The sequence below is a fragment of the Electrona antarctica genome (genome assembly GCF_951216825.1).
Source record: "Electrona antarctica genome assembly, contig: scaffold_181, whole genome shotgun sequence".
In the NCBI taxonomy this organism is placed as follows: domain Eukaryota; kingdom Metazoa; phylum Chordata; class Actinopteri; order Myctophiformes; family Myctophidae; genus Electrona; species Electrona antarctica.
The window spans coordinates 181,915-198,219 of record NW_027637187.1 but is presented as its reverse complement, the minus strand read 5'-3'; the positions used below and the strand labels follow the sequence as shown (position 1 = coordinate 198,219).

Genomic DNA, 16,305 nt, shown 5'->3' with positions numbered 1-16,305 from the left:
GAACATATAGGTGGTCAGGACCAATTCCAGTCCTATTGATCCAGTCACACACAAGTATTCTTACAATTTGAAGAGTAATTGTAAATGTCTTACCTAAGCCTTTGAACAGTCGAATCCTAGGATTCAAGTCTTGCGGCTTAATCCTTCTGAGTGCCTTCTCTGTTCTTGGGGTGAACTTTATTTTATCAACAAGAACCACTACAGGGGAGGAGGATGGAGAGCGTTGCCGCTTTCGTGCTAGCCTTCTTTCCTCCTTCTTTCCTCCTCTTTCCTCCTGTTCCTCCTCAGATGAAGTCGAGGAGGATGGAGAGCGTTGCCGCTTTCGTGCTAGCCTTCTTTCCTCCTTCTTTCCTCCTCTTTCCTCCTGTTCCTCCTCAGATGAAGTCGAGGACTCTGTAATAATATCGAACAAAACATAATTAGTCTGATAGTGTGTTGTCAACTGGTCAACGTAATTGCTGAATATCTTGGTTCAAGAGAATCTTGCATACGTGTACAGCATTGGCACTCACCGGAGCGATCATCATACAGGACATCACAGTCACTGTTGCTTGTGTCCGAGACGTTGATTGCCTCCTCCCTTTTGTCCTCGTCTGCCTCCTCCCGTTCCTTCTCCCGTGCCTCTCTGCTGTCCTTCGCCGCCTTGCACTGCTTGTACCCCTCCATGAGGAGGACGCGGGCCGTCATGACCTCCTCCTCATCGGCGATGCTCATATAGAAGCGGCTGGCTGTCTCCTCCGAATGCTTCATCGCCTTGCTGACCTTTGCCCGGCTGGTCACATCAAGGCTTTTCCGTGCCTTTGAATGGAAGAGAAAGGATCTAAATCATACTACTTAACTTTAATAGTTGTCTGTTAAACGTGCTTGGTCTGAAAGATTTACCTTGCTGGATGCTGAGGACCTGATGAGGTTGAAGGTTGGCTTCCCTTCAAGCCCAAGTATTCCCCACACCTTCTCAATTCTTTTTCCGAGGTTTCGCACCTCCTTCCCCCCGCTGGTGCAAAACACAAGTTCAGTGCTGGTCCCCTGACACTTGGTGGTGTTTATGAGTTCGAGCAGCCACTGCAGCTCTTCCCTCTTCAAGGCCAGGGGGGCAGGACCGTGGCTGTTGAATGATTTGTGATTTCGAACCTACCACAGGTGGATATCATTGTTTGATGTTAGGGTTGAAAAATAAGTTGGGAAAACCATTTCCTATCAAATCAATTAAGTTTTCCACCCAAAAAAGTGTCGCCATACTAACCCTGATCACAGAAACCTCTTATGGAGCACGTTCACTGAAAAGTGGTGTTTATAGGGACCCCAATAATTCTACCAACATAACGGTACCACACAAAGACATTTAGACATGATAAGACCACTGGAAGTTGGTGAAAATAGAATGTATTACTTTTTGGTTGTAAATATAAATGTATATGATAAGAAGTTGGGCAAACAATTTCCATCAAGTCCATTCAGGTTTCCACCCAAAAAAGTGTCACCATACTAACCCTGATCACATAAACCTCTTTAGTTTAATGAAATGTGGAACAGGGACCCCAATAATTCTACCAATATAATGGTACCACAAAAATACACATTGATAATGGAATCGTTAGAAGTCTTGACTCACATAAATCACAAATCCGCTCTTGGAGGGTTTGGCATCGTTCACTTCAGACACTGTCAGGTTCTTGAACACACCGGCCCGATGGCCGTGCGTGATCGCAAGGAATCCGGCCAGGAACCCATGTATCTCCTGCACAGCATTGAGTGTGAAGCAGGCCTGGAGTTGTTCTAAAAAGAAAAGATAGTTTAAACTTGGCATTTGTTTAACAACCGGTACACATATCAACTTGTGTTGAATATTCCTTTTGTTGCAGGTCCACTGGTAAGTATCATTATTTCTTTCTTCAAAGGAATATTTCTTTACAAGTTTACTTACCGAGCAGCCCCGGCAGCCGATCCTCGGCGACCTTCAGGAACCTCATCTCCATATTTATGTCCAGCTCCTCGTCTGTATAGAAATGCATACAATTAGTTTAAGATAAAGGTCTTACTGTGTGCTGTGGCATTGTGTTTGATAGAGAATACAGTGTCTTGGACAAACCAAAAAACTATGACATTACGGTCTGTAAATACACTCACTCGATTTCTTAACGAGGACTGCATATTTCTGGGCGAGCAAGGGGACGGTGAGGCTCTTCTGCATCGCCGACATGCTGTACTGGACACTATCAAGCTCTACCTGGGTGAGGGTGGACTGCTTCCTGAACCTGGGTACACCTTTGACGTGTCTCAGGAAGCCCAAAAAGTCGAGAACATAGGTCTTTAACGTGCCGGGTTTGGCCGTTTTGGACAGTGCTCTAAAGAAGCTGTGAAAGACAATATATGAGTTAAAAACTAAGGAGTTAGTCTTTGGTGGAAACTCTGTGGACTCTACCTACTCTCTGGTCTTGTCCAGGTCCAGGAGGGGACGGAGGTGGGCTTTCCCCACACAGCCCAGGCTCTTGCAGACCTTAGCTGCACGTCTGCCTCTTTGCTGCTGGTTGTCCAGGTATTTTGGGTCGTCTTGTCTCAAAGAGACAAGATGTTCCACCCAATCATCAATGATGATGGCTGTTGACAGAAACACATTTGTGAGTGAATACAGGATTTAAATGTTTTTTTCCCATTTCAAAAGGACACACGTCAACATGTCGTAAATCCTCAAAGTCACTAACAAATTCCATTTAAGAAAATGTAAAAATGAAAAGAATACTTACAAAAGAGGCCCTGCTCCCCCTCCGAGAGCTTTGTCTTCTCGGTGGCCTTTCTGCCGGTGCCCTTGACCGGGGTGGCCTTTCTGCCGGTGCCCTTGACCGGGGTGAGGTGGACCTTTTTAAATGTTTCGAGCTCCATCAGCCTCCTCCTCAGCTCCAGGTTCTCACCCAAAATCCTCTCAAACTCTGCCCGCAGGTCCACGCAGGCCGACTGCGAGCAGACTGGGGTTGAATTTGAAGAAACATAATTAATATAGATAAGCTGTCAAACATCCTTATTATTCAATATTGATTTGGTCAGGCACAACTTCATATCAATCCCTATGTTAAATGACCCCATAAATGCAAAAGACCCTAACTTGAAGAGTATTTTTCTCACCTTTTTGACCTGAAGGGCGGTTGGTAGGCAGATCTGTTAAAACAAACATCATTAATATGGATATCCTTGCTGTCAAACACAAGTATCCTTACAATTTGGAACAATTATTGCCCTCACATTTAACGCCTGACGTTGACGGAGGTGACATCCCATAGGTGACAGGTGTCACCGGACCTGGTGAGGACATGTCGTCACCTGGAGCTGTTGAAACAAACATCATGAATCTAGATGTAAGGACACAAAACACAATTGTATATTCTCACAATTGGATGAGTAATTGCACTTACGCTCAATAGAGTCGGAGGTAGGCCCAAGCAGGTCAAGGGCCCTGCACACCTCATCCACTTCGTCAGTCGCTGTTGAAATAAACATTATTAATGTAGTTGCCCTTAAACAACACAAGTATTCTTACAATTGGAAATGTGATCGTTCTTACTCAGCTGGGTGGGGTTGGCCTGATTATCTGGAGGGCTGGGCACTGGGCGCTGGGCCCTGGGCACTGGTCCTGGGCGCTGGGCCTGGGTGCTGGGCACTGGGCACTGGGCACTGGGCACTGTAGCTGTTAAAAAAAACATTAATGTAGTTGACCTTAAAACAACACAAGTATACTTACAATTGCAATGGTAATTGGACCTGCCTCTTTCGAACAGGTCAAGCCGGCTGACCATTCCGACACCCGTGGCCCGTAGGGCAGCCAATTTGCTGATGGTCAAGAAGCGCTTCGCTGCTGTTACAAGTCTCTTTTTTTCATCCCCCTGTTGAAAAGCAACAGGTTAAAATAATGTACAACCGGGTCAATCACAGGATGTTGGGGTAGTGAGGTTCCTATTCATTGGCATTCTACTTTGACCCAATGCGTGTTCCCTGACAGGATTTGACTTCTAGGGGTCACCATGTCACGGGGGCCCTCAGAAGCCAACTGGGGGAAAGTCTTTCCAAAGGGTTAGGCCATGTTGCCCCCTAATTGGGATTTTTTTTAGAGAATAAGACATGCAAGCTGACACATATCTGTTTTAACCCAATATCAGGTCTCAACAATCTGGGACACAATTTACTATAATTATTTGTTTGGGTGGTTCTAGTTGTTAACCACTTGAACCGGTTAGGGTGATGACTGGTAATTGGGTGAAAAAGTAAGAGAGGTTAATACTTAGCTGGGTTGCAGAGTTTTAGGGTATTGGCCCAATAACAGTGCAAAATACCCTAACATAGCAGGCTTTTTTCAGCTTTCTTCGCAATACCAATGCTAAGGTTTAAGTGGTTAAGTAGCAAGCACACATAATTAACTTACTTCTATCAGGTGGACGTCAGCAAGATGCTTATCAATGCGTGCATTGTTCTTCTTGCCACAAATGTCACAGGTGGGATAGTCCATTTTTTTGACTCTACAGTTACAAAACAAATGTATACAAGGTAAGCCAAACCAGTGTAGAAAGCGCACCATTACACAATAATCATGTTCTCATTAAAAAATAACACTGCAGGAGTCAACTTTACCTTCCATATGCATAGTCCTGGATGAGAAGCCTCTCCACATTATTTGTGACCTTGTGGCCTTTTTTCAGGTGGGAGGTAAGGAAGACCACCTTTGAGCATATTGGACAATGGACTTTGTCCACGGTAGCCTAAAAAAAAAGTTAAAAATTGGGATTAGTACAGTTAATGGAAAGGTTTTCCATTGTTGATTTCTCCATCCAGAAATCCATCCCTTTTTAAAACCATTTTGATAGAATTATTCTCTGCTCCCCAAAATGTACACACATGTTGAAAATGAAAATCAATTATACTTCACCAAAACCTAACCCAAAATCTAGCAAAATCTAACCACCAAATCATAGGCCCCAAAAATATAGAATATTTACTCACAGGCATGTTGATGCGTTGTTGGAATGCAGGATTCAGTTGATTGTAATGTGAGTTATCTAGCAGCTTGCAGCACTCTCTCCCTCTCTCAATACAGACAATGAATGAAGCACATGGCACTTCCCCTCCCTTATAAACCCTTCCAGCAGGTGAAACAAATTCTGTCAATTAGTCATTAATTTGACATGGGTAGGGTTGTTGTCAGTAATTGGGCTATATAAAACATGGAATTGATAGGATGTTGGGCAAAGGCAAGTGTTTGGATGAGTGTGGTCGACATGGAAAGAATGCATGGATTTGATAAGGAATTGGGTACCCAAACTCCTATCAAATTTAATATTTTTTTCAACCAATTTGGGATGAAATTATCTAACCAATCAAATCCATTCATAATGGATATGATGTGAAATTGGGCAACCCTAGCCTAACCATAAAATCTAAATGAATGGAATAGAAAAACCATTCAAGACAGAGTTATCCTCTGTGCCCCAACATTTACACAATAAAGACCACATACCCCAGACCCATTAAGAACCCTCCCTCTACATATTAATTGCCCCTAAACCCTTTGCTAGCCCCCCACCCCAAAACCACTCAAACCCTGCCCACTGGAATATCAATTACATTTTAATTATCTCCAACCCCTGTCACTAATTATCACTAATCACCAACTACATGATATCACTACATGATATTACCATTTTTTGGAGAGACTATTCATAAATGGATGACTCAGATTTACGTGTAAGAGGAACAACATTTATTTAGGAAAAATCAAAAGCAAGAAAAAACAAAAGGAATAACAAAACAAACAATAACAAATCATTTTTAGGATGCCCCAGATCCTCCGGAGGCCCCAGATCCTCGGGCTGGAGGTCGAAGGCGTCTCCTCAGAATGCGCTGTCTGGCCTCCAGAAATTGGGCGTAAATGAGGAGTATCTCGTACCTCCTCCTGCCTCTGACCTCGATAACAAATTCCTCTTCCTCCGAATCCTCCCCTGAATTTGTTGGAACCAAATATTGTGGCTCCTCCAGGACCTGGTCATCATGTGTCTGTAGACAAACATAATTGGATTAATGTATATCCCTGTGTTGAAAGGTACAATGAATTTGAATGATTAGGTCGCTCTAAAAAGGTTTGCAGCCACACATCTTTTTAGGATGTACTTACATCTTCAGGAGAAGGGTTGGTGGTGGTGTCAGGCGGTGTCGGGGGGTCTCCCTCCTGGCTTGGTTGTTCCATTCTGTATAATATTATAAAGATTTCAGATTGCAAACCATGCAATGTTGATAGTCTTTTCGAAAGAAGATAGTTGATGTAGAATTTGTAGAACAATATTTAACAAAAATACCAACCTCTTGGTTGCTTGTTAGTCCTTTGTCAGTCCTTCTTCCATGCAAGTCTGATGCTGTCTGACAGTCACTCTGACTCAAAACATATATAGTGTGCCATTAGCTTCAATAACCAACACCTGGTCCGACTTGATTAACTCCAGCTGGATCAATTATATGCATGTCAACGCATGGAATACCTTAGGCGTAGGGTGGTAATATTTAATTGGGTGAAAAGAAAAGGGAGTTTGATAGTTAGCTGGATGGTCTCATCCAGCTACCCCAGCCTTTAGGGAGAGAAGCTTGCTCTTTGGAAACCACGCGACAGCCGCGCACAGCACCGGCTCGAGGCCGGTACCGGCGCATTGGGCTCGGCCTCACGATTCAGAAAACGTCCTGTCTGTGCAAAAAGGACCCCCCCATAGGATTTTGGTTAGGATCATAAAAAGGTTAGGGCGGTAACTAGTCATTGGGTGAACAGTAAAGGGAGGTTGATGGTTAGCTGGGCGGAGGCCTCGAATGAAGCCTCACTCGAGTTTGGGGGTCATACGTATTTTGATTGACCTCTCGTGAACCGTACATGCTAGGGTCATAATGAAGATGTCTATGCGTTCGGCAGACAATTCTGAAAAGAATGGATGGACATTGAACTCCTGCGGGACCCCATGACATGACTTATGGGAGGTCATGGCCTCCGAGTCAAAAGCCTCTGTTAGGAGAGGAGCTCGCTCTTTCGCAACCACGCGGCAGCCGTGCACAGCACCGGCTCGAGGCCGGTACCCCAGATAGTTCTCCCCCCAAGTGCCCCCAAGTGTCCCCCAGTGCCTCCCCAGACAGTGCCCCACAAGTGTCGCCACAGTGCCTCCCCAGACAGTGCCCACCCCCCAAGTGCCCCCCCAGTGCCTCCCCAAGTGCCCCTCCAAGTGCCCCCCCCCGTGTCCCCCACTGGCCCCCAGTGCCTCCCCAGGCAGTGCCACATAAGTGCCCTCCCAGTGTCCACCCAGTGCCTCCCCAGACAGTGCCCCCCAGTGTCCCCCTAGTGACTCCCCAGACAGTGCCCCCCCAAGTGCCCCCCAGTGCCTCCCAAGACATTGCCCCACCAAGTGCCCCCCCATTGCCTCCCCAGACATTGCCCCCCCATGTGCCCCTCCCAGTGTCCCCCCAGTGCCTCTCCAGAGTGCCCCTCCCAGTGTCCCCCCAGTGCCTCCCCAGACAGTGCCCACCCCCCAAGTGCCCCACCAGTGCCTCCCCAGACAGTGCCCCCTCAGTGCCCCCACCCAGTGCCTCCTCAAGTGCCCCCCAAGTGTTCCCCAAGTGCCTCCACAGACATTGCCCCCCCCAAGTGTCCCCCAAGTGCCCCCCCAGTCCATCCCCAGACAGTGGCCCCCAGTGTCACCCCACTGCCCCCCCCCCCCCAAGTGCCCCCCCAATACCTCCCCAGACAGTGCCCCACCCCCCAAGTGCCTAAGCCCCTGGGTTAGGGTTAGGGTTAGCCCTAAGCCCCGCCCACCTGCATTTCAGAATGGAATTGATATGGAATTGGGTAACCCTAATGGAATGGAATTGATATGGAATTGGGCACCCCAATATCTTATCAAATCAATTCATTTCTTCACCCAAGAAGGTATCACTTCCAGTTTCAGATATTGGGTGAGAAATTAATGGAATTGATACGGAATCGGGCACCCCAATATCTTATCAAATCAATTCATTTCTTCACCCAAACAGGTATCACTTTCGGTTTTCAGATATTGGGTGAAAAATGAATGGAATTTATATGGAATTGGGCACCCCAATATCTTATCAAATCAATAGTTTTTTCACCCAAAAAGTCTCACTTCCGGGTTCTCCCCCCCAGTGTCCCCCAGTGTCCCCCCAGTGCCTCCCCAGACAGTGCCCCCTCAGTGCCCCCCCCCCCCCCCAGTGCCTCCCCATGTGCCCCCCCAAGTGTCCCCCAAGTGCCTCCCCAGACAGTGCCCCCCCAAGTGTCCCCCAAGTGCCTCCCCAGACAGTTCCCCCAAGTGCCCCCCAAATCCATCCCCAGACAGTGCCCCCCAGTGTCCCCCCAGTGCCCCCCCCCAAGTGCCCCCCCCAATGCCTCCCCAGACAGTCCCCCCCCCCCAAGTGCCTAGATATTGGGTAAGCATACATTGGAATTGATATGGAATTGGGTATACCAATATCTTCCCCCCAGTGTCCCCCCAGTGCCTCCCCAGACAGTGCCCCCTCAGTGCCCCCCCCCAGTGCCTCCCCATGTGCCCCCCCAAGTGTCCCCCAAGTGCCTCCCCAGACAGTGCTCCCCCCAAGTGCCCCCCCACTGTCCCCCAGTGTCCCCCCAGTGCCTCCCCAGACAGTGCCCCCCAGTGTCCCCCCAGTGCCTCCCCATACAGTGCCCCCCAAGTGCCTCCCCAGACAGTGCTCCCCCCAAGTGCCCCCCCAGTGTCCCCCAGTGTCCCCCCAGTGCCCCCCATGTGCCCCCCCAGTGTCCCCCAAGTGCCTCCCCAGACAGTTCCCCCAAGTGCCCCCCAAATCCATCCCCAGACAGTGCCCCCCAGTGCCCCCCCCCCAAGTGCCCCCCCAATGCCTCCCCAGACAGTCCCCCCCCCCAAGTGCCTAGATATTGAGTAAGCATACATTGGAATTGATATGGAATTGGGTATACCAATATCTTATCAAATCAATAGTTTTTTCTCACTTCCGGTTTCTCCCCCCCAGTGTCCCCCAGTGTCCCCCCCAGTGCCTCCCCAGACAGTGCCCCTCAGTGCCCCCCCCCCAGTGCCTCCCCATGTGCCCCTTCAAGTGTCCCCCAAGTGCCTCCCCAGACAGTGCCCCCCCAAGTGTCCCCCCAGTCCCTCCCCAGACAGTGCCCCACCAAGTGCCCCCCAGTGCCTCCCCAGACAGTGCCCCCCAAGTGCCCCCCTTGTGTCCCCCCAGTGCCTCCCCAGAGAGTGCCCCCCAGTGCCTCCCCAGACAGATCCCCCCAAGTGCCCCCCAAATGCCTCCCCAGACAGTCCCCCCCAGTGTCTCGCCAGTGCCCCCCCAGACAGTAATCCCCCCAAGTGCCCACCCAGTGTCCCCCCATTGCCTCCCCAGACAGTGCCCCCCAGTTTCCCCCCAGTGCCTCCCCAGACAGTTCCCCCCAAGTGCCCCCCCAGTGTCCCCAGTGCCCACCCAGTGCCTCCACAGACAGTGCCCCCCAGTGCCTCCCCAGACAATTCCCCCCAAGTGCCCCCCCAGTGTCCCCCAGTGCCTCCCCAGATAGTTCTCCCCCCAAGTGCCCCCAAGTGTCCCCCAGTGCCTCCCCAGACAGTGCCCCACAAGTGTCGCCCCAGTGCCTCCCCAGACAGTGCCCACCCCCCAAGTGCCCCCACAGTGTCCTGACAGAAACATCAAGTATGATTTCCGGCACACCTCGTCGCTGCGAATCCAATGGTCTTGCGTAATGTAATATCTTATCTTTATCTTATCTTTATAGAGTTAGGTATGTAGGTTAGGGTTAGGCCATGCATGTCAATGCAAACAATAAACTATCAAACATAATTAATAAAATGCCCAATTAGCGGAATGAGCCCTTAATCCTACCATTCCCCTCCCCCGATGAAAAATCCTTGAGGGGGATCTGACACAGATATTCACTGGATGCCTGGGAGCAAGGTGGGGAGCGATTCTGGGAAGTTGCTGGGTTATTGGGGTTAGGGTTAGGGCTATTACATATTAATTGTCCCTAAACCCTTTGCTAGTTCAAACTCCTCTTCATCATCGTCCTCCTCATCCTCCTCCACCTCTGGGGGATTAGGTGCAACCTCAGGAGGGGGGTTAGGCTGGAGATGTTGGGGTAACCCCTCCTCCTCATCCTCTTCCTCCTGGTCATCAGGTTAGGGTGGTAACTTGTAATTGGGTGAACAGTAAAGGGAGGTTGATAGTTAGCTGGGTGGGGGCCTCAAATGAAGCCTTAGTAAATTTCCGGGATCGTAAGTACTTTGATTGACCTCTCGTGAACCGTAAATGCTAGTATCATAATGCAGATGTCTACGCGTGCAGCAGAGAATTCCGAAAAGAATGGATGGTGATTGAACACCTGCGGGACCCCATGACATGACTTATGGCAGGTCAAAGGTGAGGGTTAGGGTTTTGACACTAAAATGGGTGGTGTCTTCATGAAAATTGGGGGGCTCTAAAGACCACCTGGATTGTGTCTGAGGTCTGTTTTTCGGACCAAACGTACCCAGGGCTGTGGTCTCTGCTGTGTTCTTAGCCCTACGCCCTGAGACCCGCACAACCGGCCTGAACCCTCAAAAAATAGGAGCTGGGTTAGCGGCATACGTTCATGGGTGATTGGGTCAATCTCTTTTTTATAACCATTAAAGATATAATCAATCTCTGCTCAACAACCTTTATACACTTGTTTGCTGAACCCCAGGGGACGTGCCCTTCGAAGGACGGCTTGGACCCTCACACCCTGAGTTCTGACCTTTCGGACAGCAGAAGGCCGTAAAATAGAGGCCTTGGTTAGGGGTATAGCTTGCTCTTTCGCAACCACGCGGCAGCCGTGCACAGCACCGGCTCGAGGCCGGTACTGACGGATTGGGCTCGGCTTCACGATTCAGAAAACGTCCAGTCTGCGCAAAAAGGACCCCCCATTTATGATATATCTGTGTTCCGATTAGTAATCAATCTCCATGTTAATAACGCCCAAAATACCCCTGCCCACACTAACCCGTGTATACAATTGTGCACACTAATTAACCACCTTCCCGACGAGGTACAGCCACGGGACCAACACCATTCGATTCGGCGTGCAAAAGTAAGTCAGACTAAGTTGTCCTTTTTTGGAATAAGAAGAAAGTCTATAGCGCACCTAATTAAGAGTGTTTAACTCCGCCCACAAAGGCCGCACAGGGGCATGGCGCACATTCACGCGTAGTGCTTGACGAGACGAACACGTTGCTGTGTGTTTCTCCACACACGGTCATGTGGTTCAGAAAATGAGGATTACACTTTGACGCACGATAACTCTGCCCACAAAGGTCGAAAAGGGGCGTGCCGCATATCCACGCATAGCTCGCGATTAGACGAACACGCTCATATGTGTTTCCCTGCATACGGACTTATGGTTCTCAAAATTAGGTTTAGCATTTCACCCTTCAATACACTGTCAGGGTTACCAAGTCTATAAGGCTTGTTGATGACGGGTCAGAGTTGGCGAACTCTTGCTACGGGTGTCGCACGAGTGTGGCGGACCTATTGGAGCGTAGATCTTGGAAAGCTGAACGCGCCCATGTAAATGACATCGCAAACAGACTTTTCGTTGGCGATCTATTGTGCGTCGAAGAGTAACCCTAGCCCTAGCCAATTAAGAGAACCGTAAGTCTGTGTGCGCAGTAACCCATATTGGTGCGTTCGGCTCGTCGCGCTGAGTCCGAAAATGGTCTTGGTTTTGCCGAGACGTGTCCGGGGGCAGGGTTTAACCTTTAGGGTTAGGGTCATAAAAAGGTTAGGGCGGTAACTAGAAATTGGGTGAACAGTAAAGGGAAGTTGATAGTTAGCTGGGCAGGGGCCTCATATGATTAGATTAGGGGATCTTAAGAATTTTGATTGACCTCTCGTATACCGTACATGCTAGGATCATAATGCAGATGTCTACGCGTTAGGCAGAGAATTCTGAAAAGAATGGATGGTGATTGAACACCTACGGGACCCCATGACATGACTTATGGGAGGTCAAAGGTGAGGGTTAGGGTTTTGAGACTAAAATGGGTGGTGTCTTCATGAAACTTGGGGGGCTCTAAAGACCACCTGGATGGCGTCTGAGGTCTGTTTTTCGGACCAAACGTACCAAGGGCTGTGATCTCTGCTGTGTTCTGAGCACTAGGCCCTGAGCCCAGCGAAACCGGTCTCAGCACTCCAAACATAGGAGCTGGGTTAGCGTTATATGTTAATGGCTGATTGGGTCAATCTCTTTTTTATAACCATTCCAAATAGAATCAATCTCTGCGGAACAACCTTTATACACTTGTTTGCTGGAGCCCAGGGGATGTGCCCTTCGAACGACGGGCCACTCGGACCCTCGCCCCCTGAGTTCTGAGCTCTTAGATAGCAGAAGGCCGTAATCAAAGCCTTTGTAGGGAGTGAAGCTTGCTCTTTGGAAACCACGCCACAGCCGCGCACAGCACCGGCTCGAGGCCGGTACTGACGGATTGGGCTCGGCTTCACGATTCAGAAAACGTCCTGTCTGTGTGAAAAGGACCCCCCCCCATAGCATTAGGGTTAGGATCATAAAAAGGTTAGGGCGGTAACTAGGCATTGGGTGAACAGTAAAGGGAGGTTGATAGTTAGCTGGGCGGAGGCCTCGAATGAAGCCTCACTGGTGTTTGGGGGTCTTACGTATTTTGATTGACCTCTCGTGAACCGTACATGCTAGGGTCATAATGCCGATATCTACGCGTTCGGCAGACAGTTCTGAAAAGAAGGGATGGACATTGAACACCTGCGGGACCCCATGACATGACTTATGGCAGGTCAAAGGTGAGGGCTAGGGTTTTGATACTAAAATGGGTGGTGTCTTTGTGAAACTTGGGGGGCTCTAAAGACCACCTGGATGGCGTGTGAGGCCTGTTTTTCGGACCAAACGTACCCAGGGCTGTGAACTCTGCTGTGTTCTGAGCACCAGGCCCTGGGCCCCTGCGAAACCGGCCTGAGCACTCCAAACATAGGAGCTGGGTTAGCGTTATATGTTAATGGGTGAATGGGTCAAAGTCTTTTTTATAACCATTGGAGATAGATTCAATCTCTGCTCAACAACCTTTGTACACTTGTTTGCTGGAGCCCAGGGGATGTGCCCTTCGAACGACGGGCAACTCGGACCCTCGCCCCCTGAGTTCTGAGCTCTTAGACAGCAGAAGGCCATAATCAAAGCCTTTGTTAGGAGAGGAGCTCGCTCTTTCACAACCACGCGGCAGCCGTGCACAGCACCGGCTCGAGGCCGGTACCGACGGATTGGGCTCGGCTTCACGATTCAGAAAACGTCCAGTCTGCGCAAAAAGGACCCCCCATTTATGATATATCTGTGTTCCGATTAGTAATCAATCTCCATGTTAATAACGCCCAAAATACCCCTGCCCACACTAACCCGTGTATAAAATTGTGCACACTAATTAACCACCTTCCCGACGAGGTACAGCCACGGGACCAACACCATTCGATTCAGCGTGCAAAAGTAAGTCAGACTAAGTTGTCCTTTTTTGGAATAAGAAGAAAGTCTATAGCGCACCTAATTAAGAGTGTTTAACTCCGCCCACAAAGGCCGCACAGGGGCATGGCGCACATCCACGCGTAGGGCTTGACGAGACGAACACGTTGCTGTGTGTTTCTCCACACACGGTCATGTGGTTCAGAAAATGAGGATTACACTTTGACGCACGATAACTCCGCCCACAAAGGTCGAAAAGGGGCGTGCCAAATATCCACGCATAGCTCGCGATTAGACGAACGCGCTCATATTTGTTTCCCTGCATACGGACTTATGGTTCTCAAATTTAGGTTTAGCATTTCACCATTCAATACAGTGTAAGGGTTACCAAGTCTATAAGGCTTGTTGATGACGGGTCAGAGTTGGCGAACTCTTGCTACGGGTGTCGCACGAGTGTGGCGGACCTATTGGAGCGTAGATCTTGGAAAGCTGAACGCGCCCATGTAAATGACATCGCAAACAGACTTTTCGTTGGCGATCTATCGTGCGTCGAAGAGTAACCCTAGCCCTAGCCAATTAAGAGAACCGTAAGTCTGTGTGCGCAGAAACCCATATGGGTGCGTTCGGCTCGTCGCGCTGAGTCGGAAAATGGTCTTGGTTTTGCCGAGACGTGTCCGGGGGCAGGGTTTAACCTCTAGTGTTAGGGTCATACAAAGGTTAGGGCGGTAACTAGAAATTGGGTGAACAGTAAAGGGAAGTTGATAGTTAGCTGGGCAGGGGCCTCATATGATTAGATTAGGGGATCTTAAGAATGTTGATTGACCTCTCGTATACCGTACATGCTAGGATCATAATGCAGATGTCTACGCGTTAGGCAGAGAATTCTGAAAAGAATGGATGGTGATTGAACACCTACGGGACCCCATGACATGACTTATGCGAGGTCAAAGGTGAGGGTTAGGGTTTTGAGATTAAAATGGGTGGTGTCTTCATGAAACTTGGGGGGCTCTAAAGACCACCTGGATGGCGTCTGAGGTCTGTTTTTCGGACCAAACGTACCAAGGGCTGTGATCTCTGCTGTGTTCTGAGCACTAGGCCCTGAGCCCAGCGAAACCGGTCTCAGCACTCCAAACATAGGAGCTGGGTTAGCGTTATATGTTAACGGGTGATTGGGTCAATCTCCTTTTTTTATAACCATTCGAGATAGAATGAATCTCTGCTCAACAACCTTTATACACATGTTTGCTGAACCCCAGGGGACGTGCCCTTCGAAGGACGGGCCACTTGGACCGTCGCCCCCTGAGTTCTGAGCTTTTAGACAGCAGAAGGCCGTAATAGAGGCCTTGGTTAGGGGTAGAGCTTGCTCTTTCGAAACCACCACACACATGACCATGGAGGTCAGCAGTGAGGTGCCACACATGTCAGAGCTTGATTCCTGACTCATGTAGAAAAAGGTTAGGGTGGTAACTTGTAATTGGGTGAACATTAAAGGGAGGTTGATAGTTAGCTGGGCAGAGGCCTCGGATGAAGCCTTACTAAAGTTTGGGGAGCTTGCTCTTTCGAAACCACGCGACAGCCGTGCACAGCACCGGCTCGAGGCCTGTAACGACGGATTGGGCTCGGCTTCACGATTCAGAAAACGTCCTGTCTGTGCGAAAAGGACGCCCCATTTATGATATATCTTTGTTCCAATTAGTAATCAATCTCCATGATAATCACGCCCAAAAGACCCCTGAAACACTAACCCGTCTATAAAATTGTGCACACTAATTAACCACTTTCCCGACGTGGTACAGCCACGGGACCAACACCATTCGATTCAGCGTGCAAAAGTAAGTCAGACTAAGTTGTCCTTTTTTGGAATAAGAAAAATTTCTATAGTGCACCTAATTACGAGTGTTTAACTCCGCCCACAAAGGCCGCACGGAGGCGTGGCGCACATCCATGCGTAGGGCTCGACGAGACTTATGGTTCTCAAAATTAGGTTTAACATTTTCACATTCACTATGGTGTTAGAGGGTATACTTCTATGTACCATTCGAAAGAAAGGCCAAAGTTGGAAAACTCCTTATACAAGGGTCGCACGGAAATGGCGAACATATCAGATCGTAGATCTGGGCAAGCTGAACGCGGCCCTATACATTACTTCGCGAACGGACTTTTCGTTGGCGAGCTATCGTGCATCGAAAAGTAACCTTAACCCTAGCCAATTAAGAGAACCGTAAGTCTGTGTGCGCAGAAACCCATATGGGCGCAGAAAAATGGTCTTGGTTTTGGCGAGACGTGTCCGGGGGCAGGGTTTAACCTCTAGGGTTAGGGTCATACAAAGGTTAGGGCGGTAACTAGAAATTGGGTGAACAGTAAAGGGAAGTTGATAGTTAGCTGTACGGGGCCTCATATGATATAAGCCTTGTTAGATTAGGGGATCGCTCTTTGGAGACCACGCGGCAACCGTGCACAGCACGGGCTCGAGGCCGGTACCGACGCATTTGGCTCGGCATCACGATTCAGAAAACGTCCTGTCTGTGCGAAAAGGACCCCCCATTTATGATATATCTGTGTTCCAATTAGTGATCAATCTCTGTTATAATAACGCCCAAAACAACCCCTAACACTAACCCATCTATAAAATTGTGCACACTAATTAACCACTTTCCCGTAAGTCTGTGTGCATGGATACGCATATGGGCGCGTTCGGCTCGTCACGCTGAGTCCGAAAATGGTCAGGGTTAGGGTTAGGAAGGAAGGAAGGAAGGAAGGAAGGAAGGAAGGAAGGAAGGAAGGAAGGAAGGAAGGAAGTT

General features: G+C 49.1%; 1 protein-coding gene across 1 annotated transcript in view; it reads right to left on the bottom strand.

Annotated features, from left to right (window-relative positions):
- The window catches only part of LOC306919083 (uncharacterized protein), a gene marked incomplete at its 5' end in the record, with an annotated part of 173,064 nt that overhangs the window by 958 nt on the left and 155,801 nt on the right, over positions 1-16,305 (bottom strand). The window contains 12 exons of the mRNA XM_079531918.1: positions 94-393; positions 513-798; positions 883-1,131; positions 1,613-1,776; positions 1,925-1,996; positions 2,128-2,354; positions 2,427-2,598; positions 2,745-2,963; positions 3,121-3,153; positions 3,238-3,321; positions 3,408-3,476; positions 3,557-3,679. Of these exons, the coding sequence (XP_079388044.1) occupies positions 94-393; positions 513-798; positions 883-1,131; positions 1,613-1,776; positions 1,925-1,996; positions 2,128-2,354; positions 2,427-2,598; positions 2,745-2,963; positions 3,121-3,153; positions 3,238-3,321; positions 3,408-3,476; positions 3,557-3,679 (1,998 nt within the window). The remainder of the gene's footprint in view (positions 1-93; positions 394-512; positions 799-882; positions 1,132-1,612; positions 1,777-1,924; positions 1,997-2,127; positions 2,355-2,426; positions 2,599-2,744; positions 2,964-3,120; positions 3,154-3,237; positions 3,322-3,407; positions 3,477-3,556; positions 3,680-16,305) is intronic.